Raw genomic sequence first — 23243 nt, 5'->3', positions numbered from 1 at the left:
TTTTTTTTTTTTTAAAGATTTTATTTATTTATTTGACAGAGAGAGACACAGCGAGAGAGGGAATACAAGCAGGGGGAGTGGGAGAGGGAGAAGTAGACTCCCCGCTGAGCAGGGAGCCCGATGTGGGGCTCGATCCCAGGACCCTGGGATCATGACCTGAGCCGAAGGCAGACGCTTAATGACTGAGCCACCCAGGCGCGCCTCAAGTCAGTGTTTTACTTGGTAAACATGTCTGAGACCATGCATCCCTGGCTGCTAAGCACCATGGCGGACAGGGCTAGAAAGGTAACAGCTTTATTTTGAGCAGGGGGCAAAGAGGTACATAGTAAATCTTGAAATCAGGTAGAATGATTCTGTTTTAGTCTTTTTCAAAAATTATTCTAGCTATTCTAGTTCCTTTGTCTTTCCATATACGTGTTAGGATAATCTTACAAATCTACAAAATATCTTGCTGGGATTTTGATAGGAATTTGGGGTTCTATCTTTTTTATGTGACTTTTCTATAGTGTCTATAGTGTATTTTATATAGTGTTTTTAATAGGGTGGAAATAATTAACAAAAAGAGAATTATGAACATCTGCAAATCTACCACTATATATATATATATCCGGTATAGACTGTTTCATAACCAGCTTTTACTTAGTATATTAAGACTCTTTTTCCATGGCAACAAATACATTTCTATGTTATAATTTTTAATTGTTTCATAATATTTACTTGTGTGGGTACAGTATAATTTTTCTGACCAATCCCCCATTGTTGGATATTTAGGGTTTTCCTTTAAAATTTTTTTTTTTGTTTATTTACTTTTCCTTGTTAGAAACAACACTGTGGTAAATATCTTAAAGCTACATCTCTGTAAATATCTTCAGTTATTTCCTCAGAAAAAGCTTCTGTGAGTAAAATAGCTGGTATCTTCTTGATTCTTCTGTTTTTCTCTTCGCAGATGGAGTTCCAGTTCTTTGAGCTGAAGCTCATGCTTGGTTATTAGCTCACAAAAGGATTGGGCATCAAACCACTTTCTACCTCTGGCTTGCCTAACACGTTGGCTTGGAATGCCCTCACCCCCACCTGGACCAAAACTGCACATGGGGGATCCAAGTTCTCCTCAGCTCTCTGTTTTTAACTGTCTTGGAGGCTCTCCCTGTAGTTCAGAGCTCTAAGTCCTATTTCTAACCCCAGATGTAAAACAGATGGGAAATAGATCCTGTGCCTTACTCTTAGAAGATTTCCCCTCACCCCTATGTTTGCCTAGTGATTCTCTGAAGGCTGTTCTTCCTTTCTGGAAAAAGGTACATGGGGACCCATGGGGCCTCTCCACCTCCACTGTCACTTAAAAGCCTCTCTCCCCCACCCTGAGTAGCGTGTGACTATTTTAAGAAAAATTCTTTAAGGGCTTCAAAGAGTAATAGGATAGTCTTCCGGGATGATTTTTAAAATTCTTGAATACATTTAAGGGATTTACATTTTCAAAGAGAGAATGTTTTCTGTTTGATGTTGAAAAAAGATGATTTTTTTTTTCCATTCCTGTGAATTTAAATAATTTGCTTGACTTTCTAGTGGATAACCACAGTGCTCTTACGTTCTGGATGTGGCATTGGTTAGAATCCTCCATGATTGACTGCAGGGAGATTGTGTGTGTAAATGATTTTGAAATATGTTTTCAAACCAACGGCCATCTGTAAGTTGTCAGCTTAGAAAAAAATGGCATCTTCCTTGCATAGAGAAATTTCATTTCTTTGAGAGAAATAGTCTCTCTCTCTCTCTCTCTCTCTCTCTCACACACACATACACACACACCAGAAATACCAGTTTTAAATGATCTTTAATGTTGACCCAATGGATACCTTTCAGAAGAAATGGAATCAGTCTTCCCCCTTGTGGAATAACTAGGAAAGTGTCTCTTTTCCAGGCTAAAAGTTACACGTAAGAGTCTTGAGGGAACTGTAGGGTGTATGATGTTTTTCTGCCTCATTTAAAAGTAACTGTGAGTACATTTTATTTAAAATTTGTGTTAAAGTCACAAAATGTCTCTGTAGTGCTGATTGGCTTTATGACTAGTATTTTAAAATGAGACACAGGAAAAAATAAGTACAAGGTGTAGTGTGAGACATGGTTATTTTTATATATAATAGAATGTTTTCAGCTATATATATATTTAAAACTTTAGAGCTTCCTGTCCCACATCCCCAGAGTACTGGCAACTGCATCAGGTAAGTCAGTCTTAATGTCCCTGTCTGGATCTTGTTTGCTGGGAGGTTTGGGCAGGAGCTTTGGGGACTCACAGGAGAGGTGACAATAATGATCACTGTCATTTGGTAGCAGGTTATTCTATGTCAGTCATTCTTCTTAACCTTACTTTCTAAATTAATTCTCATAAGAAGCTTAGGCTGTTATTGTCCCCGATTTACAGCTGAGGCATTGGAGACTTGGGTTATATTCCCCAAAGCAATACTGCTCAGTGACAGAGCTGGGATGTAAAAGCCTCTGTCCGCATGCACCCAGAGGGCACAAGGCGAACCCCCTGCTGGGAACCAGCATACCACCAGAGCAGCCCTGGGTGTTGGCGAAGTGGGAGGCCTGGTTCCTGCCCCCGGGAGATGGTGGCCCTTCTGTCTGTACCCCAGCCTGAGGGATGCGGGCAGAAGAGGTCTGAGCACCTCATGTCCCAAACAAACACATAAAACAAAGCAAAGTGAAAAGGCCCCCAACCCTTGGCTAGAGGAAGCAAAAGACTAAGTCTGAGGATGGAGAAGAGGATCTAGAATATCTAAAGTCCATCTCAGAGGACTTTATGGGCTACATTGTGTCCCCTAAAATTCATGTGTTGAAGGCCTCACCCCCAGCACCTCCGAATGTTAACACCATTTGGAGATCAGGTTTCTTTAAAGAGGTAATTAAGGTAAAATGAGGTCATTAGGATGGGTCCTATTCTCATACGACTGCTGTGCTTCTCAGAGGAGGAGTTGAGGACACAGCACACACACACACACATACACACACACACACACACGAGGAGACCATGTGCAGACTAGGGAGAAGGCCATCATCTATGTACAGGCCAACAAGAGAGGCCTCAGAAGAAACCAGCCTGCAGGCACCTTCATCTCAGACTTCCATCCTCCAGACCTGGGAGATCACTTTCAGTGTCTAAGCCCCCCAGTCTGGGGTACGGGGTTAGGGCAGCCTAGAAGTGAAGAGAGCATCTGTGGCCACCTGGGCCATGTCTTGGAGGAAGGGAATGGGACTCCCCTGTGAAAGAGAGCACAGTGGGGGGATGCACCAGGGCTGCTAGGGGTGCCTGAGGGGAAACTCGCTTCTCATAGTAGAGAGGCAGCTGGATTGTAAAAGACCTGGGGCACCGGACCATACAGTTTGGATTTGCTTTCCTGAGCAAGAGGGAGCCACCAAAGGTTTTTGAAACCCTGGGGCCCTGGTCTTGCGTAGCAGCCATGAAGAGGTGGCTCTCTAAGAGTCACCGGAAGCTCCTGGCAGGTGAAGAGGAGCATCCACCCCACAGAAGGGCCTGAGGGGCTGGCTTTAAACTGTATGTAAGGGGAAGGGCTAAGTCCAGCACACATTGTGGAATGAAGAAAGCACATGGTGACGTGTGATTCCTTTGATGTGAAATTAGTTAGCGTCATCCACACCTATAGACACACGTGGATGCAGGGGCTAGACCGGAAGGGGTGAAGTGTCGTGGATGTGGCCTGGAGTGCAGGTCTTCTCACGTCACCTGTGTGTTCTCCCCGTATCTGATTACAGCTTTTAATCAATGTGTCAGTTGACTTGGCGTTTTATTGAAAAAAAAAAAAAATCTACTTTACTCTTGTCCCAGGCAGAAATATCTGAAAAATCGTGGCTTTGATGTCACAATATTATTTTTTCTAATTTATGGTAAATTAAATATATTTGCTGTTAAAATTAAAACTATTTACCTGTGTCACCTAAAATCATTTGCAATGGCAAAGTGATTAAATACTTCGGCCTCAGAGCCGAGCTGCCTAAATTTGAATTTCAGCTGCCCTTTACTACTGGCCTTTGATTACCCTCTTTAAACCTCATTTCCTTGTCTTTACATAAGGGTAATAATGGCACCTTGTATATAATCCTGATAGGATTATTAAGAGGACATAATCAACGACAACTGATGAGCACAGTTCCTGGCGTAGAGTAACTACTGAAATAAATGCGACTGCTTAAAAACTGGTTAGAGAGACTTCTGCTTCTAGTCATGTTAATATAGCTGGTACTGGATTTGTTCTCCCGCTGTGAACAACTAGAAAACTGGACAAAGTAGGAAGCTACTATTTTAAGACAGTGGAAAACAGGAACTGCGGGACAGGGATCTAGGAGAGAAAGGGAACAAGTGAAATGAGCCCTAAAATCTCCCCAGCTTTCTGCAGGATTTAAAATGCAGCAGGGAAGGGACACTTGTGCAGAGCACCATGACCTCTGGGAGTCAGGAAGGCAGAGATCGTGTTCAAGGAGGATGAGTAACTAGAACTTGCATGTGATTCTACTTACGAGAGTTTTGGGGGAAAGGGAAAATCACAGGGACAGAAAACAGATTGGTGATTCCATGTGGGGTGAAGAGGGTTTTCAGCCAAAGGGCACAGTGCGTGATGCCCTTGAGGCGGCTTATAGCAGCTCACGAGAGCCTGGGCTGCATATCTCTTCCCAGCTGCACATTTAAGTGATGCCATGTCAGCAGTTTGAGACTGGCCGGGGCAGGAGTATTTACACCAGGGAAATTAGCAAACAATCAAGACTTAGTTCTGTTGTGTTGTTTGTTTTTGAGAGCTGGTTTACCAGCACACCACTGGGCAAGGGGGAACTTGGGGAGATAATGGAACTGTCTATGTTGATTAAGGTGGTGGTTACTTGATGGGATGCATTAGTTAAAATTCATAGATCTGGGGCGCCTGGGTGGCTCAGATGGTTAAGCGTCTGCCTTCGGCTCAGGTCATGATCCCAGGGTCCTGGGATCGAGTCCCGCATCGGGCTTCCCGCTCCTTGGGAGCCTGCTTCTCCCTCTGTTTCTGTCTCTCATGAATAAATAAATAAAATCTTTAAAAAAAAAATTCATAGATCTGTACACTCAAAGGGGTAGATTTTACTAACTAAAAAAGAAACATGCAAAGAACTTGAAATTTAAAGTTAGATTTAACATACGTTTCTATGGGGCACCTGGGTTGCTCAGCTGGTTAAGCGACTGCCTTCGGCTCAGGTCATGATCCTGGAGTCCCTGGATCGAGTCCCGCGTCGGGCTCCCTGCTCGGCAGGGAGTCTGCTTCTCCCTCTGACCCTCCCCCCTCTCATGTGCTCTCTCTCAAATAAATAAATAAAATCTTTAAAAAAAACAAAAAACAACAAAAAAATACGTTTCTATGAAAATGTGGACATAGGATTTTAAATATTTGTTTTTTAAAAGTTAAAGTATATTTTGAAAAAGGACAAAACCAGGGCACCTGGGTGGCTCAGTCAGTTAAGCGTCTGCCTTCAGCTCAGGTCATGATCCCAGGGCCCTGGGATAGAGCCCCGCATTAGGCTCCCTGCTCAGTGGGGAGTCTGCTTCTCCCTTTCCCTCTGCCCCTCCCCCTGCTCCTGCTCTCTCTCGAGCTCTCTCTCCAGAAAATAAAATCTTAAAAAAAAAAGGGGACAAAATTGGCCAACGACCCTACCTGATTTCAAGGCATATAGTAAATTTGCAGCTAAATAATGCATGCTCAAGGACAGAACCAAGTCAATACAGCATAGTCTTAGAGAACTAAACTTAGATTTGAATCGCTACATACGGAAGGCAAAACAGAGCACGTAGCTTGAGCCTAACTCAGTTGATTGCCTGCTGAAACAAAAATATGGATTTCTCTGGAGGATTATATACAAGGCCCAAAGTCTACACAACATAACATTCACAATGTCTGGGACAATTCCATATAAAATTCCATATCCCACCATATAAAGAACCAGGAAAATGTGGCCAGTTCTTCAGGGAAAAGACAATGAATGCCAACCCTAAGGTGTCCCATGCATTGGAACTATCAAACAAAGACTTCAAAGAAGCTATTATAGCTATGTTCCATTAGGTCAAGAAAAACACATTTGGAATGAATAAAAGGATAGAAGTTCTCAGCAGAGACATAGGACCTATAAAAAAGAGCCAGATGGAAATGTTAAGACTGAAAAATACAAAATCGGAAATTTAAAAATTTACTGATTTCAATAGCAGCTTGGTGATGATGAGGGGGGAAAAAAAACCCTATAAACTTTAAGATAGATCAATGGAAATTACACACTCTGAAGAATAGAGAGAAAAGAAAATCAGAAAAAATGAGAAGAGCCCCAGGGACCTGTGGGAAAGATACTTAAATTTTTAAAAATTTGTTCAGTTTAATTTTTAAAGTTTAATTCTGTAGAGAAGGTATTGTGGAGGTGACATGGAGCAGGAAGGGGGCAATCCTGGGGGACTGGGCACAGGCAGGTCAGGAAGGGGAGGCAGATGGAGATCTGACCCCACCATGGGAGGTCCTGGAGCCACTGCAGGGAGGGGAGAGCCCAAGGATCCCCTACCCACTTCCCACTGTGTGACTTCAGGTGGGCAGCTGCGGCTTGGAGAGGGGCAGATGGTTGCTCAGGGTCACAAACATCGGGAAGGGGTAAGAGTCACAGAACGGAAAGCAAGAAGGGGCAGAAAGAACTCCCAGCTCATGAGAGTCACCAAGAACCCTCACTACCATTGCAGCTCGGTTCCAAAACCCAGCCCCCACCACATCCTAATAATGTTGTGGAGCAGCCCCCAGGTCAGTCCATGCCCCTCAGGGTGGGAAACCAGAAACAGGGGCTAGGTGGCCCCTCAAAGGTGTCACTGGAGTCCCAGAAGAAGAGGAAAAATCAACTGCAAAAAAAAAATATTTGAAGAAATAAAGTCTTCCCAGATTTGGTGAAAGACATAAATTGACATATTCTGGAGGCTCTGCAAACCCCCAAAAGGATAAGGTCATTGGAAACGATGCTTAGACACATTATAAACAGCTAAAAATGAAAGATAAAGAAAAATATCATCAAAATAGCTAGAAAAAAACCACACACTACATAGAGTGGAATAATGATCGTGGTACATCCATACAATGAAAAAGCACTTAGTAATAAAAAAGGAACAAACTATTGGTACATGCAAAAACATAGAGGAATCTCACAAGTATTATGCTGTGTAAAAGAAGACAAAGTATAGAGTGTTTAATTCTAGTTATGTAAAATTGTAGGAATTATAATCTATATTGACAGAGAACAAATCAGTGGTTGCCTGGAAAGGGAGGGACAGATTACAAAAGTGCATGAGGAAATTGTGGGGACTGATAGAAATGTTTGTTATCCTGATTGTGTACACTTTGGTTTCCCAAGTACGTACATTTGTGAAAACTGGTCAGATCGCATACTTTGAATATCTGCAGTTTGTTGTACTTTAATTAGAACAATAAAGTTGTTAAAATGGGCAAAAGATTAAAAAACTTAACAAACGAAGGTATATAAGTTGACAATATGCACAGGAAAAGATGCTCAACATCATTAGTCATCAATGCAAATTACAACCATAATATACCAGTACACACCCACTAGAATGGCAAAATTTTCAAGTGATGGCAAGAATGGGAAGCAACTAGATCTTTCATACATCAGTTGCCACTGGTAATGTAAAATGGTGCAACCTTGCTTTGGAATCAGTTTGGCAGCGTTTTTTGTTTTGTTTTTTTAAATATTTTATTTACTTGAGACAGAGAGAGAGAGAGAGAAAGTACAAGCGGGGAGGAGGGTCAGAGGGAGAGGGAGAAGCAGACTCTCTGCAGAGCAGGGCTCCATCCCAGGACCCTGAGATCATGACCTGAGCCGAAGGCAGATGCTTAACTGACCGAGTCATCCAGGCACCCCAGTTTGGCAGTTTCTTAAGTATATATACACTTACTGTACTATCAAGCTACTCGAATCCTAGGTATCAACCTAAGAGAAACAAAAACTATGCCCACACAAAGTCTTATACGTTACTATTCGTAGCAGCTTTATTGATAATGGAAACACCTGGACTGTCTGTACACTGATGAGTGGATAAGCCAACCATGTTATACCATACAGTGGTGTCCTGCTCCTCAGTAGAAAGGCACAAACAGAACACCAACACATGGATGAGTCTTAAAAACAAAATGTTAAGTAAAAGAAGCCGCACACAAAAGTACAGATTGTGTGATTCCGTTCATTCTAGAATAGACAAAATGAACTTATGGCATCAAAACTCAGATCACTTGTTGCTTGGGACTGGGAGGCCAGGGTGGGGGACTCCCTGAAGAGAGGCATTTCTGTATACTAATTTTGGGGTTGTTATGTGGATTTTTAGGTTGTAAGTAATACACATTATGATGTATGTAAACTAGACTTCAATAAAGCTGATTATTAAAAATATGACTGTATAATGGGGACACCTGGGTGGCCTGAGTTGCCAAGCGTCTGACTCTTTTTTTTTTAAGATTTTTTTTTTTTTTTATTCATTCGAGACACAGAGACACAGAGAGAGAGAGAACATGAGCAAGGGGAGAAGCAGAGGGAGGGGGAGAAGCAGGCCCCCCACTGAGCAGGAGCCCGATGCGGGGCTTGATCCCAGGACCCTGGGATCATGACCTGAGCTGAAGGCAGACGCTTAACCATCTGAGCCACCCAGGCGCCCCCAAGCGTCTGACTCTTGGTTTCTGCTCAGGTTGTGGTTTCAGGGTCACGGGATTGAGCCCTGCCTCGGGCTCTATGCTTGGTTTGGAGTCTGCTTGGGAGTCTGTCTCCCTCTCCCGCTGCCCCTCCTCCTAATCGCTCTCTCTCCAATAAATAAATAAATTTTAAAAAATAGTAAAAATATGACTGTATAATGAATTACAATCATGATAAAACTAAAGAGCTCAAGACAATTTAGCACTGGTACCAAGAGAGACAAAGAGGAACAGAACCATAAATAATTTTGAGAAACTGACTTGCGTTTACAATAGTTAAGAATTTCGAAGGTGGTTACTCTGGTATTTCAAATCAGGTTGGTGGAGGAATACATTATTCATAAATGATGTTGCATCACCATATAGAACTCAAAATAGAAAATAGAATTAGAGGCTTATCTGTTACCACTTACAAAAAATAAATTCCATGTGGATTAAAGAGTTACATCTACCAAACAAGAAAAGCAAGCCTTAATGGCCCAGGGTGGGGGTGAGGGGGATCCCGGCTGCGTCACCCTGTGCTTGGAGAAGCTTGAGGTCCTGGCGATGGCCGGGTCCCGTGGCCCTGTGCGGTGTGTCCGGGCTCCTGTCTCCAGCCCTAGGGCTAAGGACTACCTCTGAAAGGCCATCCGAGTGCTGAGCCTCAACTCCCCAGGCGGTACCACGGCAGCATAGTGGTACCATTCCTGACTCGAAGGGCTGTAGCGAGGGCTGCCTGAGGGGAACACCCAGCATGGTAGCTGACAGCAAATGCTGGTCTCTTCCCCCGGGGCAGGAGCATCGGCCTGGGACCCAAGCTGGGGATGGTGGCTCTGTGGGGGGAAAGCAGGCGTTCGGCATGAGCACTTCTTCTGTCCTCTCACCTGGTGCTCATGAGTGACTGGGGAAGACCCACAGAGGAGAGGAGGCAGGAGCAGAGAGCCGAACGGGCTGAGGCACCCAGGGAAGGAGGGGTCCAGACAGCCCTCGGCAACAACATGGACCCTTGGGGGGGCCCCCTCCTCGGCTTCCACTGGCGGTGCTGGGGCACTCTCTGAGTCTCTGGGCACAAGCCCCCGAGCGAGCTCACTGGCCCTGAGAGCTGATCTGATTCCCGAAGCTGTCTGCCTCCCCTTTGTTTCCCCCGAGTCTCTGGGGAGAGCTGGATTAAGTGGAATTAGAGGCAGGTGAGGATCACAGGTGTTGGGCGCTGGGACAGGAGTCTCCGTGGTAACGGAGCCATCTGGCTTTCTTGCCTGGCACCAGGCCTTGTGACTTCATGGTAGAATCTTCTCCGACAGGCAGAGGGGAATTTGCCAGGGTGAAGAGCAGGCCGGGAGGAAGGGACCTGCCAAGGGCAGCTTTGTCTTTCTCGCCAGAGTTTAAAGATCAGCCTTGATCATGTCACAACTTGGGGCCACCGCTGGCTCCAGGATGGATGCCAGAGGCGGTGGCCGAGGGACAGCATACGTGGCGTTGGGCACGTGCTGCTTTGCCTAGCCCCTCTGGAGAGTAGGTGGGGGCCCACCTGGCCTCCTTCAATCCGAAACCCACTGAAGAAGCAGAACCAGGGCCCAGGTGGGGAAGACTCAGGTGTAAGAGAGCCTCTGGGTCAGCACGGCGGGATGGCAGGAAGGGTAAGGCCTCGGGGAACCCAGCCCCTGCAGGGACAGTGCAGCCCTAGTGATGGGCTTCTCCCCATAAGCTGCTCAAGAGGTATTGGCAGGAGAGCCCTGCAAACCTTCATTCTTGTGGCAAATCCCTTCACCCATGCAACCAGCCCTGTGACCCACCTGTATGTGGTAGTGTCCTGGGGCTGCCCGAACCAATCATCACCAACTGGGTGGCTTAACACAGCACAGTTCTGAAGGCAGGTTCCTTCTTGCGGGCTCAAGGAGAATGTGTTCCCTGCCTCTCATAGTTTCTGGCGGCTCCTTGCTCTCCTGGCTTGTGGCAGCACCACTCGAGTCTCTGCCCCCAACGTCATATGATGCTCCCTCTGTGTCTGGGTCCAAATTTCCCCCATAAGGACAGCAGTTGTTGGGTTTAGGGCCACCCTAATCCGGTATGACCTCATCTTAACTTGATTGCATCTGCAAAGACTCCATTTCCAAATAAGGTTGCATTCCCAGGGACCCCGGGTACATATCTTGTGCCCCCACACGGTTCAGACCACAATACCACATAGGTCACAGCTTCGGAATAGGGTGGACTTGGCCTCAAACCTGGCACCGCCTCTAGCCCGTCTTGTTTCCTAGGCCCAGCAAAGCTGGAACGGGCTTCCTGTGGATTGTCTGAGAGAGAGGACTGCAGAGGGCCCATGGGGTGTCTAGGGAGTGGTGGAAACTTAGCACAGGGAGCCCCGAGCTGGGCACCAGGACTCAGGGGAAGGGGGCCTGGTCCCTGCTCTTCTGGAGCTCTCAGTCTCTCGGGCCTTGGGCTCTCACCCAGGGTTAGGACTCCCAGTGGGGACTACGCTGGTGAAGCTGCACACAAGGAGTTAGGACCAACACGACCACATGACATGGGATCAGGGAGGGAAACTCAAGGCCAGAGGCCCCAGCAAGGATCAAGAAGGCTAGGGCCAGACCATAAGTCCTTCCTAGTGGGACTCAGAGTCCACAGGGTACCCCCCGGACCTCACATGTACCCATGGGCTCTGGGTCTGATCCTGATTGGCAAAGGTGGACAAAGGTTACTGACAGGTGCTCTGGGCTTCTCTGTTCCCTCTGGGCCTGGGGAGTAATTCCTCATTCCCCTCCCCAACCTCCCCACAAGACATGTCTTCCCCTTCCTATTGACATGGAGTCTGGCAAGGACTTTGTTCCTGGCCAAACCCAGTGTAATATTCTCTTTCTTCCTCCTTCTCTCCCTCCCTCCCACCTTCCTTTCCTTTATTCCAATATTTGGTATCTGCCATGTGCCAGGGCTGTTCTAGGTCCGGAGGATGCAGAAGACAGATGGGCATTGCCTCAGTGGAATTTGTAACTAGTAAGATGAGAGATATTAATAAGTAACCATGCAGATGAATGTTTCATAGCAGAGGAGTGGGTGCTCTGAATGAGGGGCATCAGGGTGGTGGGAGTCAACAACAGAGTGATGCGGCTAAGTCAGAGAAGTGCAGAGAGTGGCCTGGAGCCAAGGGCTGAAGTTGTTAACCAGGGAAAAGGAGAAGGAAGAGATTCTAGGCAGGAGCATTAGCAAAGGCCCTGAGGCGGGAGGCTCCTTGGCGAGTGAGAAGGACCAAGAGGTCTGTGTGGCTGGACTGGACAGTGAAGGGAATTTGAGATGACCTGAGAGTTAGCAGATTAGCCCAGTCATTTGTTGGAAAAGTATCAGTTGCATGCCTGCCATGAGCCGGGAGCATCAGACAGACAAGACCACCACACACCAGAACAGGCAGAGCACAGAGCAAGAACATTCCAATGTGGGAGATGTGAGGGGTGAAGTGATCAGGACTCAAGGCAGGGGTGGGGAGATGCAGGGGTAGGGAAGGCTCCTCTGAACTGAGAGGCGAAAGGCAGATCTGGGCATAGGCTCTAAAGCTGGGCCAAGCTGGGTGTGACCGAGGAAGGGCAAGGAGACTGGTGGGTACAGAGTGGAGCGAGCAGGGGAGAGGGACGCAAGGCCGGCTGCAGATGCTGGTGGGGTCAGGTCCTCCAGGGCTCTTGGGTAACCTACTCACGGCTGGCCACCACCGCTGGGCTCTAACAAAGGAGAGCTGCACTCAGGTTTATGCTTTGGAAAGAAAGACCCCTCTGGCCTCCAGTGTTGGCAGGAACGGGGACGAAGCTCGGGGGCAGGGAAGCTGGGCTGCCGTAACAGGTGGAACCCCTTTCTCTTCCCAGTCACCCCAGAAGAGCTGTGAGTCTGATCCCAGGGTCTCGGTCTCCCAGAGCCTCCTGGAGGAGGACGGCCCAGAGCCCCTGTCCCAGCACCTCCAGGCCAGCAGCCTCGACCTCTCGCATGGGCCCCTGGTGGCCTCGGAGTACCTGCCCTTCTTCCGCACCTACGGGAAGCTCCTGGCTGTGGAGGAGCCAGCCCCACTGCGCGAGGTTGGCAGGGACCGAGGCAGAAACCAGAACATCAGAGAGGTGCCATTCCCTGAGGACCCAGAACCGCCCAGCGGGTTCTTCCCTTACTACCGCTCCAAGGAGGAGAGTTTTCCCAGCCTGGTCCTTCCTGGCAGGTCATGTGGGGGCTCCCGAGACCCACGCACAAGGGAAGAGGCCCTGGCTGGCTGCTTCTGCAGCATGACCGTCAGCTGCGGGTGCTCTGTGAGTGGGGGGGCGGGTGGGGGAAGAGGAGCAGCCCCAGGCCCCCTGGCATCCTTCAGACCTCTGTCCAGGGACCCCACCCAGCAAGCCAGGCCAGTACCCGTGCCGAGGTCCTGCAGGTGCCAGCGCCAGGCCAGTCCCGGATTTCTGGCCGAACCTGCGAGCCTGGCTCACCATCATCTTGTCTCCTTCCCATACAGGCAGTCTCGGCAAGCCCGGGCACCATCCCCGGGTCCTTACATTCTCCGCCCTGCTGCCCCATCCTGCTGGTCTCGGCAGGCCACTCCCATGACAGCAGGCTGACTGTCCCTCTCTCCAGGGATGCTGCCTTCAGGGGCCACGGCCTTTGTGCCTCGGGACCCATGCTGCGCTACAGAACCCCTGGGGAGGAGCTGTACACCAGCCCTGGGCCTCCTTCCTCCCCGTCAGGGGGCCGGGAGCCCACGGGGAGCTGCCCAGGCCTGGTGCAGCCACAGTGTGAGGGAGTGGAGCTGGTAGCAGCAGGAGAATGGGCCCCAGTACCTGCTCGTCAGCAAAAGGTGAAGGTGGCTGGGGGTGAGGCTCCCAAACTGGCCTGGGACCCTCTGCCTCGGTGCCTATGACCTGCAGAGTGGGCAGGAGGATCCCGAAGGCTGGCAGGCCCTTCCATCCCCTCTCAGTCTACTTCGGCGGGGGGCAAACAGGGGACCCTGTGCCCTGCCGGTGTGCAGCTCCACACCAGGGTCCCGACTCGGCAGGCCTGGGGGCTGCCTTCTCTTCGGGGAATGGAGGGGAGATGCTCAGCCTTGCCCCACGACCCCACAGCCTCAGGAAGTGACCCCACAGCCCTGGGGGCTCCCTTGGCCCTCCTAGCCAGAAAAACTGCCTGATGACAAATGGAGAGCATCAGCCCCAAAAGGGGCTCCACAGAGGGGATGTCAGCCTGGCCCAGCACTCGGACCTCCCCACGGTCCTGGTTCTGCTCTAGCCTGCCCCAAGCTCAGAGGGAGGGAGCAGGGTCCACGGAACAACCGAGGGATACAGACCAGAGACTAAGTTGCAAGGGTTGCAACTGATGCCCTAACGGGATGCTTTGGAGAAATACGTGCAGCTTCCATGTATGGAGCATTTGCTATGGGTTAGGGATAGACGCTGTGTCCACTCCATCCTCCCAATGAAGGAACAGGCTCAGAGAGGTAGGCTGCATGCCTGGGCTCATACAGCTCACAAACAGTGGGCTGGGATTCATACCTGCGTCTGTCTGTCCTCGGGGCCTGAGTACTTAAAACCCTTTCCTCTACACCCCTCCTCAGTGAGTCTCCACACAGCAAGGAAAGGGCCAGCGACCCCCTGTCAAGCTTCCTGGAGGCCATCCCACCGGCCTTCCCTCCCTGCCCCCTTTCCTTCCCTGGCTTATGGCGCTTGGGAGTAGCAAGCAGAGGAAAGCGACATAACACACGGCTACCGAAGACCTGCCTCCCTGACCTCTGCGGGTAAGATGTCCTGGTGCCCCAGCCTGGCCCCAAACGCCAGGCTCACCCCATGCCACAGCAGACGGCCCCGAGGCTGAAGCACGCGGTTACGATGACAGGACTCCCCCGCTCCCCTGGGGCAGTGAGCCGTGCCTCCTATTCGAAGCAGTCTCTTGGTACCCACGTTCACCCTCTCTGTCCCGTGGCACTGGTTTCATGCTCCCACCCCTCCCCTGTGATGGCTGGATCCCTGTCCCTCCACCCAGCAGGACACCCTCCCCTGCTGCCCCATCTGCCCGAGGATGGCAAAGTTGAGAGGACGCGCGCGAGGAATCAGGCGGCCGTACCTCGGTTACCTCCAAGAATTGCTTTTTTTAAAAATGCACTTTTTAAAAATATTTCTGAGCCACTCATATGATTTCCCTTCGGGCTGGGCTGACAGTAGGGTGAAGACATTTCAGTGCCCTTGCTGGAAGACTCCTTGGCTTTGTTCTTGGAGGGGGTGACTGGTCTTTCCCCCTTTCGTGTCCCACAGGGCCGGGTCCAGCCAGCGGGTGTCCCTGGGCTCTCGCCGCCCTCAGAGAAATGGACTGGGCTGGGAAGTGTCTGGCTGCCTCTTAGAAACGGGGGCCACTCTCTCCTGGGCCAGTCCCAGCTGGGGTGGCCGTGTGGCTTCCTGTCCCCACGCGAGCGGCCTCCCAAGCATCAGCAGGGCCCCCCCGCCAGTGCTCCCGAAGGAGCTGGACGAACCTGAGTGGCTCGCGTGCCCAAGAAAACCGCCAGTGTTTCGGGACGGAGAGTTTTCTGGAGTGAGCAGTTTGCAGGAAGGATCTGGGGCAAGAGACGACCAGGGTGAGGGAATGGGCTTATCTGGAAGAGCAGTCTGCTTGCTGCTCGTCAGTCCAGCCGGCATCGGCTGGGAGTTCTGTGCTGGCACAGACACATGCACGAACACATGTCAGGACACAGAGGCCGTAACAAGGGTAAGCGCCACCTCGCTGCCATTGTTTACCCTGTGCCAGCCTGGGGCTGAGCACTTCACGTGCAATGAGGAGGAGTTAAGAATGATTTCGTTTAGGGGCGCCTGGGTGGCTCAGTCATTGAGCCGCCTGCCTTCGGCTCAGGTCATGATCCTGGCGTCCTGGGATCGAGGCCCAAGTCAGGCTTCCTGCTCCGCAGGGAGTCTGCCGCTCCCTCTGCCCCTCCCCTGCTCATGCTTTCTCGCTCTCCCTCTCTCAAATAAATAAATTAAAAAATCTTAAAATACAATATAAAAAAAAGAATGATTCTTTTAGGCATGACTGGCGCTCCCATTTCACAGATGAGAAGGTCTAGGCGCAGGTTGATTAAATGGCCGAGTGAAGAACCCAGAGCCAGAAAATAGTAGAGCCAGGCTGTGAACAGATCTCAGCTGGACCCCATGCTTTTGACTGTTATGCTTAGACCATAATGAACATTAACATTACGCTTACGTTACTTCTATTAGATCTCGAATTCTCTGTAATAAGTCATCTCAGTGGCTTCAAATAATGACATACATGTATTTTCTCCCAGGTGTGAGGGTCGGGAACCTGGCAGCAGCTTGGCTGGGTGGCTCTGGCTTGGGGTTTCTCGTGAAGTTGCGGTCAGGGTATCGGCCAGGGCTGTGGTCACCCGAAGGCTTGACGGGGGCTGGAGGCTCTGCTTGCTCGCTCTCACAGCTGGACTCTTCCCACCTAGCCTCACGAGTCCCGGATTGTCACCTTCGGCATACTCTGTGGGTCACGCAGATGAGCTGTCATTCAGTGTGGAAAGACACCTCACAAGGGCATGAATGTAAGTGCTGAGGGTCCTCCTGGACACTGGCCACCGAAATGCTGTCATACAAGATCCAGAGCCCAATCCTGGTGACTCACAGGGGGAGCGAGCTCGTTCACTGAGGCTGGTGTGCAGGAGGGAGAAGGTGGGGCTGTGGCCGGCTGACGTCACAGGGGAACTGCCGCAGGACCACGCGGGTGTGGGCCAGTGGGTGGCTTCCCTGCTGCCCCGGCCCCAAGGGGCCTTGTAGTGGGCCTGAGCCTCTTCCCTGGCCACAGGTTTTGTCACTTAGCAAATCTTTCTTTTAGAGAAAATATAATCCATATGGTTTGGGATTTTGTTCTTTTAAAGTTTTCCTTTGTACTTTGTACAGAATTGAGATGTCTTTGGAGTCCTTTAAAATCTCTCCTCTCTTAACAACCAGAAGTCTGCTCTTTGCCACGTTCACAGGGACCCTGGAGCAGAGAACAATGGGATTTGGGTGGGTTCAGAGCTGGAGGTCTGGTCACACCCTGTGTCTTTCCTTAAGGTGATGCGTAGCAAGTAAGAAGGCCTGTGCTGTCCCTGGGTTCGAATCCCTGCCCACCTGTGCCCTGGCCCTGTTCCCCAGTCCTGGCCACCACCCTCACGCAGAGGGCATTTGGTTGTGCGTGTCCTGGGGTGACGGTGAACTGCCCAGGCAGGTGTGGAGAGGGAGACCACAGCCCTTCTGAGACGTTTGACCAGCACAGGCCTCCGCCTTCCCTGGACAAGATGACCAGGTCCTCGCTGAGAGCAAAAGCTGGTTTGCAAGGAGCCCAAGCCCTCCTCAGCGTGGGTCAGGGAGTTTTGTCTCGGTGAGATGCAGATGGCTGCAAGACGGGTCCTCTGTCCACTCACAGGGAGCAGCACAAAGCCTGAGGACCACCTATAGTCCCTTTGCTGGCCAAGGTCCTCCACCATCAGACCCCCAGCCTTCAGCCTCCCCTCCCACAGCAAGGAGCCTCTTCAGGGTCTCCTGCCTTCCCTGACTGGCATTGTTCAGGCTCTTGCCTCTGCCCACCTGCCCTTCTCTACTACCTTCATGGGTCAAAACCCAGGTTGTCTCTTTAGGATCCGCTCAGATGTCACCTCCTTCCTGCAGCTTCTGAGTCTGCCCTCGAGACTTTCTTCTGTCCCTCCTGGCCTGAATTCTTTACAGGTCATCCAGAGTATGGAGTTTCCTGGCCTCCCCCCAGGACCCTGTAGCTGATGTTTGAAGAATGCATGATAGGGGAGACCCCCCCACATGGCAGAGCTGGGGCAAACTTCTTCAACACAAACTTCTCTCCTGAGTCAGCAGCTCAAGCCTTCTGCATCCCCGGCAGGTTGGTCCCCAGTAGGTGTTTAGCCGGGACTTTGGGGTGTGGTCTCAACTGCTGTACTGGATCCTTCCACCCCTCCTCCCATGCCCCTTTCCTCTTGCAGAAACCAGTCCACTCTAGATCTACCTGGTCCCCTGACCTGCCTGGCCTCCACCTGTCCTGGGCTCCAGCCCACTGATGTCCATCAGTTGAGAAGAAAAGCCCAAGGTGGGCCAGGCTTTCTTTGCTCTCAGACGCGCACAGAACCAGCTCGGCCCATGGGAGTCTGTCAGGGAGGACAGGACAGAGGGTATCCCAGGGCATTCCCCATGATTACTGGGGCATCTGCTCCAGAAGCCCTAAGAATATGAGTGTGGTTGGCAAATGTTCATACCATCTTATTGATGGTGGAGAAACTAAAGCACAGAAGTTAGGACATTTATGCAGATGGGCCAGGGCAGGGATGGGGGCAAGCAAGGGCTTTGGAGAAAGTCACCTCAACTTTCTGAGTCTTAGCCAAGAGGCAGCACCTTGGTTAAGAGCTGGGCCCTGGAGTCATACAGCAGGTGTGTAATCAATCCTCCATTCACTGGCTGTGTGGCTTTGGGGAAATTGCTTAACCTCCCTGAACCTTACTCCTCTCACCTATAAAATGGGGAATTTCCTCACAGAATAAAATGAGATGTTATAGGTGGAGCATATAGTACTGGGCCAGCTTGGAGCCCTGGTTTAAAAAAAAAAAAAAGACCCTGGTATATTCAAGGTCTTGATACTGGGGCATTCTCCCTCCAAGAACAGTCAGCTTGGAAAAGCCTCAGATGGATCCTCCTCAGTCCTCTCAGAAGTCCTTTCTGGCACGTTCAGATTCCTCTGAACCTCCCAGGTCAGCTCCTCTTTCACTGCCCAAGTGTATGCTCTGCCAGCCCCGGGGCCAAGGAACCTGGGCCCAGAAACTCCCCCTGGGGCCGCCAAGCTGGTTTTTTCCTCCCGGGATCCCAAGTGCTGGACGGCAGCGCCCTCTGCTGGCACATCTTGACAAGACACCCAGAGCTGGTGTCGCTGCGGCCCAGAATTTCATACTTTTTGGATACTGCCTAAGACGGAAGTCATCTGTACTCTCCAAAAGACAGAAGGGGAAACTGAGGCCTGGACTTGCCCACGGGGCCCAGGGAGGCAGAAGCAGCACCAGAAGTAGAGCCCAGGCCACCCAGTCTTCCAGTGGCTGCTTTGCCCCCCTGCACAGCCCTGCAACTCTGTTTCTTAACTTGGAGTCAAACTGAATTGCTGCTGGACCAAATACAGTCTGAACATGCTCTGAATAGACTTTCTCAAAGAACTGTCAATAAAGGAGGGAACGTTGCCCCAAATGAGAAGCTCGAACAGCACCTTAAAAATCACCGTAGGGGCTCTTTTCTCTTTCCATTAGAGTCAGGGAAGGAACCAGAGAGCTCCCACTGTCTGAGGCCAGTACAGGATGGATGCAACAGGTGCAAATGCCCAAAGAAAAAGACAACATACACATGTGTTTCCACTCCATTCATTTGCATTCAGCAGTCAGGAAGTCCTGTTCATCTGCTCCGTGGCCGAGGCTTAGGATGCCGTGGCGGTGGATGAGTCAGAAGAGTCCTATGCTCCCAGGCGTCCCAGGCATTGCTCGAGGACTGACCAACATGGTAAGGGGTGGAATGAGAAACAGGGATGCCTCAAGAGGGACAAGGGCTTGACCTTGGCCCAGGGGTCTGGGGAGGCCTCTAGGAAGAGGACGTTTCACCTTAGGCCTGAAGGGAGTAGAAGCTCTCCTCCAGAAATGCAAGAGGAGGGAGCCACAAGCAGGAGTGGTTAGTGCAAAGGTCCTGAGGTGGAAAAACGTCTGGTAGCTTTGAGGGCCTGAAAGGAGCCAGGCTTCTGTGACATGCCAAGAAAGGCCCAGGGCCTCATCTGCTCTGCCTTGTATCTGGACCCCGTCTTAAGCTGTCGGCAGTCAGCAGCCCTTTCTGACTTCTGCTCCACAGCCTTCCCCATTTAAGGCCCACTGAGTGGTGGCTGTCCACCGGGCCTGTGCCAGGTGCTGCAGGCTTACAGGAGAATAAGGCAGCACCCTGTTCTCAGGAAGACAGACTAATCTTTAGAGGGTGGTAGCCGTGATATGGATATGCCCGAGATGTTCTGGAAACACACCGGGGAGAGAGCAGATCCAGTGTGGAGTGGGGTGGTGAGTGCTTCATGGAAGGCATGTCAGGAGAAGGTGGGGGCCGAGCTGAGTCTCAAAGGAGTCAGGTACAGGGGTTAGCCAGGGAAGCAGAGGAGAGGGTGTTTGTAATAGGAGAACATGTGTGCACGGTTGCATGCAGAAAGCAGGTGGGGTTTGGAGGGCACACTGCCCAGCTGGGGCTCCAGCCTGAGGGGAGGTGGTAGGAAGTAAGAAGTGGAAAGGCCGCCAGACCCAGGCCCGCAGACCCTTGCATGCCAAGCTGGGGTGTTGGAATTATGCTCAAGGCCATGGGGAGTCATGGGAGGTCCCTCAGCAGAGGAGGGCTGGAGCAGATGGAAGGTTTCAGAATTTCACTGCGGTAGTGGCTGGAGGCTAGACAGGGGACGGGGCAGAGCGTCTCTGTCACCCTGATGCAGGCACACAGTGGTACAGACCTGAGCTCGGCCACATAGGGAGAGGTCAGAAAGGGCTGGGCGTCAGGGCCACGGAGGAGATGGCTGATGGCATGAGGCCTGGGGCAGAGAGAGGAATCAGACCACATCCAGGGTCTGGCCTGGGTGACGGCTGGGTGGGGAAAGAGGAATACTTTGGGAGTTACAGAGTTCAAGGGATGTGTCACATTAGAGATGATGTGGGGCCTCCCAGGTGGCGGAGTTGAGTAAAGAAAGGTGTGTGAAGTCTGAGTGGGAGATGGGATGTGGCTCTTGTGAGCAGAGAGGCGCGGGCGTGGTTGGGACAGGGGGGCCATGAGGGCCCCGAGAAACCCCGCACGGAGGGCCACACAGGGGAGGAAGCACCAAGGAGGGAGAGCGGAACAGCAGAGAAGGGGAGAAGAGCTGAGCGGGGGCGGGCTTCCAGAAAGCAGGGCCACAGCCGCAGGCCATGGGGCAGGAGTCCGCTGACCCAGGACTGCGCTGCTCAGGCAAGGCCCGTGGGGAGGGAGGGCTTGGCTGGGAGAGCCTTGAGGAGACGGAGCCGTGAGGCTGGAGAGACGCAGTGCAGGCGCCCAGAGCCTGAGGCCTGGAGGCCGTCCCTGACAGCCGCCTGGCACACAGCTCCCTCCCAGGGCTCTCACCGTCACCTCCCTGTGGGCAACCCAAACTGCCTCCTCTCTGTCAGCTCCCAAGAGCGGAGACTGGCCCATAGCTGGGGCTCAGGGAAGTCGTCCCCTGAAAAGGCGAAGGAGAGGTGGGAAGTGGGCCGCAGGTGGTCAGAGGTTAGCAGCCCGTCCCACGTGTGTACCCCACGGCAGCGGGAAATGCTCCAGGAGGGTACCTCTCAGGAAGAGTTGAGGGAGAAAGGAAATGGGGATTTTTCTGGCCCTAGCAACCCAGGGAACTGACCTCTCTGTGCCTCAGTTTCCCTACCCGCTCCCTCCCAAGGGTAGAATATAAATGCGTATGGCAGCATTCCAAATGCTCCCAAGCAGGGAAGCCAGGAGTCAGCCACAGACCAGACCCCCTCCCCAGAGTGAGCATTCGGCCAGGTCCCCCAGCCTAGTGGTCTGGGATGCTCCAGGCCTGCCCCTTGACTGCCACTAGACCTGGGTCCTCCCCCTGCCTGCCGGGTGAGGTGCCTCATGCGCAGATTGGTGGCACACATTTGGGAATGGAGCACAGTGGTGTATTCTGGAAAGGAGCCCACACCTTCCATTCTGTTGCACTCATTAGCAGTTTAAGCAGTAGCTTTCGGGGCCGCTGCCTGCCAACTCAGGACCTGCCAGTTACTGCTGACATGGGACTGAGGAATGACAATCGGCCTGGGGGTCCTCCAAGAGAGTGGGCCTTCCCACCTGTTGACTTGCTCAGTGGTGAACTCACAGAAAGGCCACCCTCGGGAGACCTTTCATTTCTTAGAACTGTCCCAGCACATACCCCAGACCTGGTAGGTGGGGCATAGCTTGGAGGTCAGTGCTGATGGTGAGCCCTGACTCCTCAGCAGGCTTCTAGGCCCTTCTCAGCAAGCCTCAGTGGTCAGACTTCGTCTTGCTTTGGAAGGAGGCAGCCTGGGTGGTGGCAGCATGATGGCCTGGGTGAGGTGATATGGACGTGTCAGTGGGAGAAGCGCAGGCCCAGCAGAGGCCCCTTCTTCTAGGCCATACCCTCACGATGTGGGGGTGCCAAGGCTGGTGTCCTGCTGGAAGTTAGCATCAAATCACCTTCCCTCTTGGAAGGAGGTCAGGGAACTCCCATTGCGCCAAAAGCACCTGCACACAGCCAGGCCATGTGGCCCAGTGAGCGTGGACCTCCGGCCGGGTCCAGGCTGGGTGCAGAGCTTCCCTACAGAGAGGATACGTGAGGGACAGAGGACTACCCCTCGGCCTCCCTGGGTGGCCCAGGGCGGACAGCGTAGGCTGAGCCTGGATCTGAGGGGAGCCAGGCCCCTGGAGAGCTGTACCTGAAGATTAGACACGACCCTGAATGTCCAGGTGCTCGCTTGCTTGGGTGCTGAGTGGGACATGACAGGGATGCCAGTCAGCATCAGTTCCCGGGGCTGGGAGACGGAAGAGAAAGCCCACAGCTGATTGGAATCAGTGCTGTCAATAACCTCTCCACCCAACAGGGGGCTCAAACTCAAGACCCGAGATCAAGAGTCGCATGCTCTTCCCACTGAGCCAGGCAGGTGCCCCTCCGTTTTGCTCTTAAGGCCTTTAGAGCAAAGATTGGGTGGGACCCACTCAGGCGATCAAGGATAATCTCCCATACTTAAAGTCACCTGGTTTGGGCTGCGAACCGTATCTATAGAGATAGCTTCCTATCTCTATATCAAACACCTAGGTTAGTGTTTGATGGAATCACTGGGTACTGTCGCCGCCGAGCGGACACATAGACCTGACCCGCGGCAAGGCTGATAACGAACGCCTGCTCACAGCCGCTGCGAGGAGGAAGTGGAACCCTGCACAGCGCCCCGGGCACAAACTCTGGCCTGAAGACCTCCAGAGAGCGAGTATTTATTTAGAGCTGACTTGGAGCCTACCTTTGGGCTAGAGACTTTCCGCACACTCTTTGAGTTATTCTTGAATAGATAGGGTTCTGCAGCCAGAGAGGCGTGCAGGCTGTGGCCGAGAAAGAGTCCCTAACCTCCAAAAAGGACCTGCAAAACTGTGTGTCCTGTGTCTTTCATGGTGAAACTGTCTCCTAGCTTTCAATCAGCCCCTCGGAAAACGAAGGGCTTGTGGCCACGCTGCTCGCTGCGCCTTCAGTTAGCGTTCCTTCAGCGCTGTTTTACGATCCTATCACAGCGAGCTCTTGGTGCTTGTGATCCCGTTCTTGCCGACTCGGGATAAAGCCGCCCTTTCTACTTCTTGTGATGAACTTGGCAAAACTCTCCCTGACATCCCTTGCCGTGTCCCGGAGGAAGTGTGAACAAGGCAGGACCGGCATCTTCGCCTCAAGGCCTGGAGAGAGGGTGTGAGGTGGCCAGGCGTGGGCGCCGGGGGGGGGGGGGGGACACGG

The 23243-nt window shown here is 51.7% G+C and overlaps 2 protein-coding genes across 2 annotated transcripts in view; both read left to right on the top strand.

Annotated features, from left to right (window-relative positions):
• The window catches only part of TGFBI (transforming growth factor beta induced), a 220310-nt gene that overhangs the window by 18007 nt on the left and 179060 nt on the right, over positions 1-23243 (top strand). The window lies entirely within an intron of this gene.
• Positions 12082-23243, top strand: part of SLC25A48 (solute carrier family 25 member 48) — a 46579-nt gene continuing 35417 nt past the window's right edge. Inside the window, exons 1-3 of the mRNA XM_081825776.1 lie at positions 12082-12165; positions 12578-12918; positions 13326-13561. Coding sequence (XP_081681902.1) covers positions 12082-12165; positions 12578-12918; positions 13326-13561 — 661 coding nt within the window. The remainder of the gene's footprint in view (positions 12166-12577; positions 12919-13325; positions 13562-23243) is intronic.

The sequence above is a fragment of the Leptonychotes weddellii genome, chromosome 7, assembly GCF_054177405.1.
Source record: "Leptonychotes weddellii isolate Sample4059 chromosome 7, ASM5417740v2, whole genome shotgun sequence".
In the NCBI taxonomy this organism is placed as follows: Eukaryota; Metazoa; Chordata; class Mammalia; order Carnivora; family Phocidae; genus Leptonychotes; species Leptonychotes weddellii.
The sequence above is the reverse complement of the archived record's forward strand: the minus strand, read 5'-3'. Positions and strand labels throughout refer to the sequence as shown.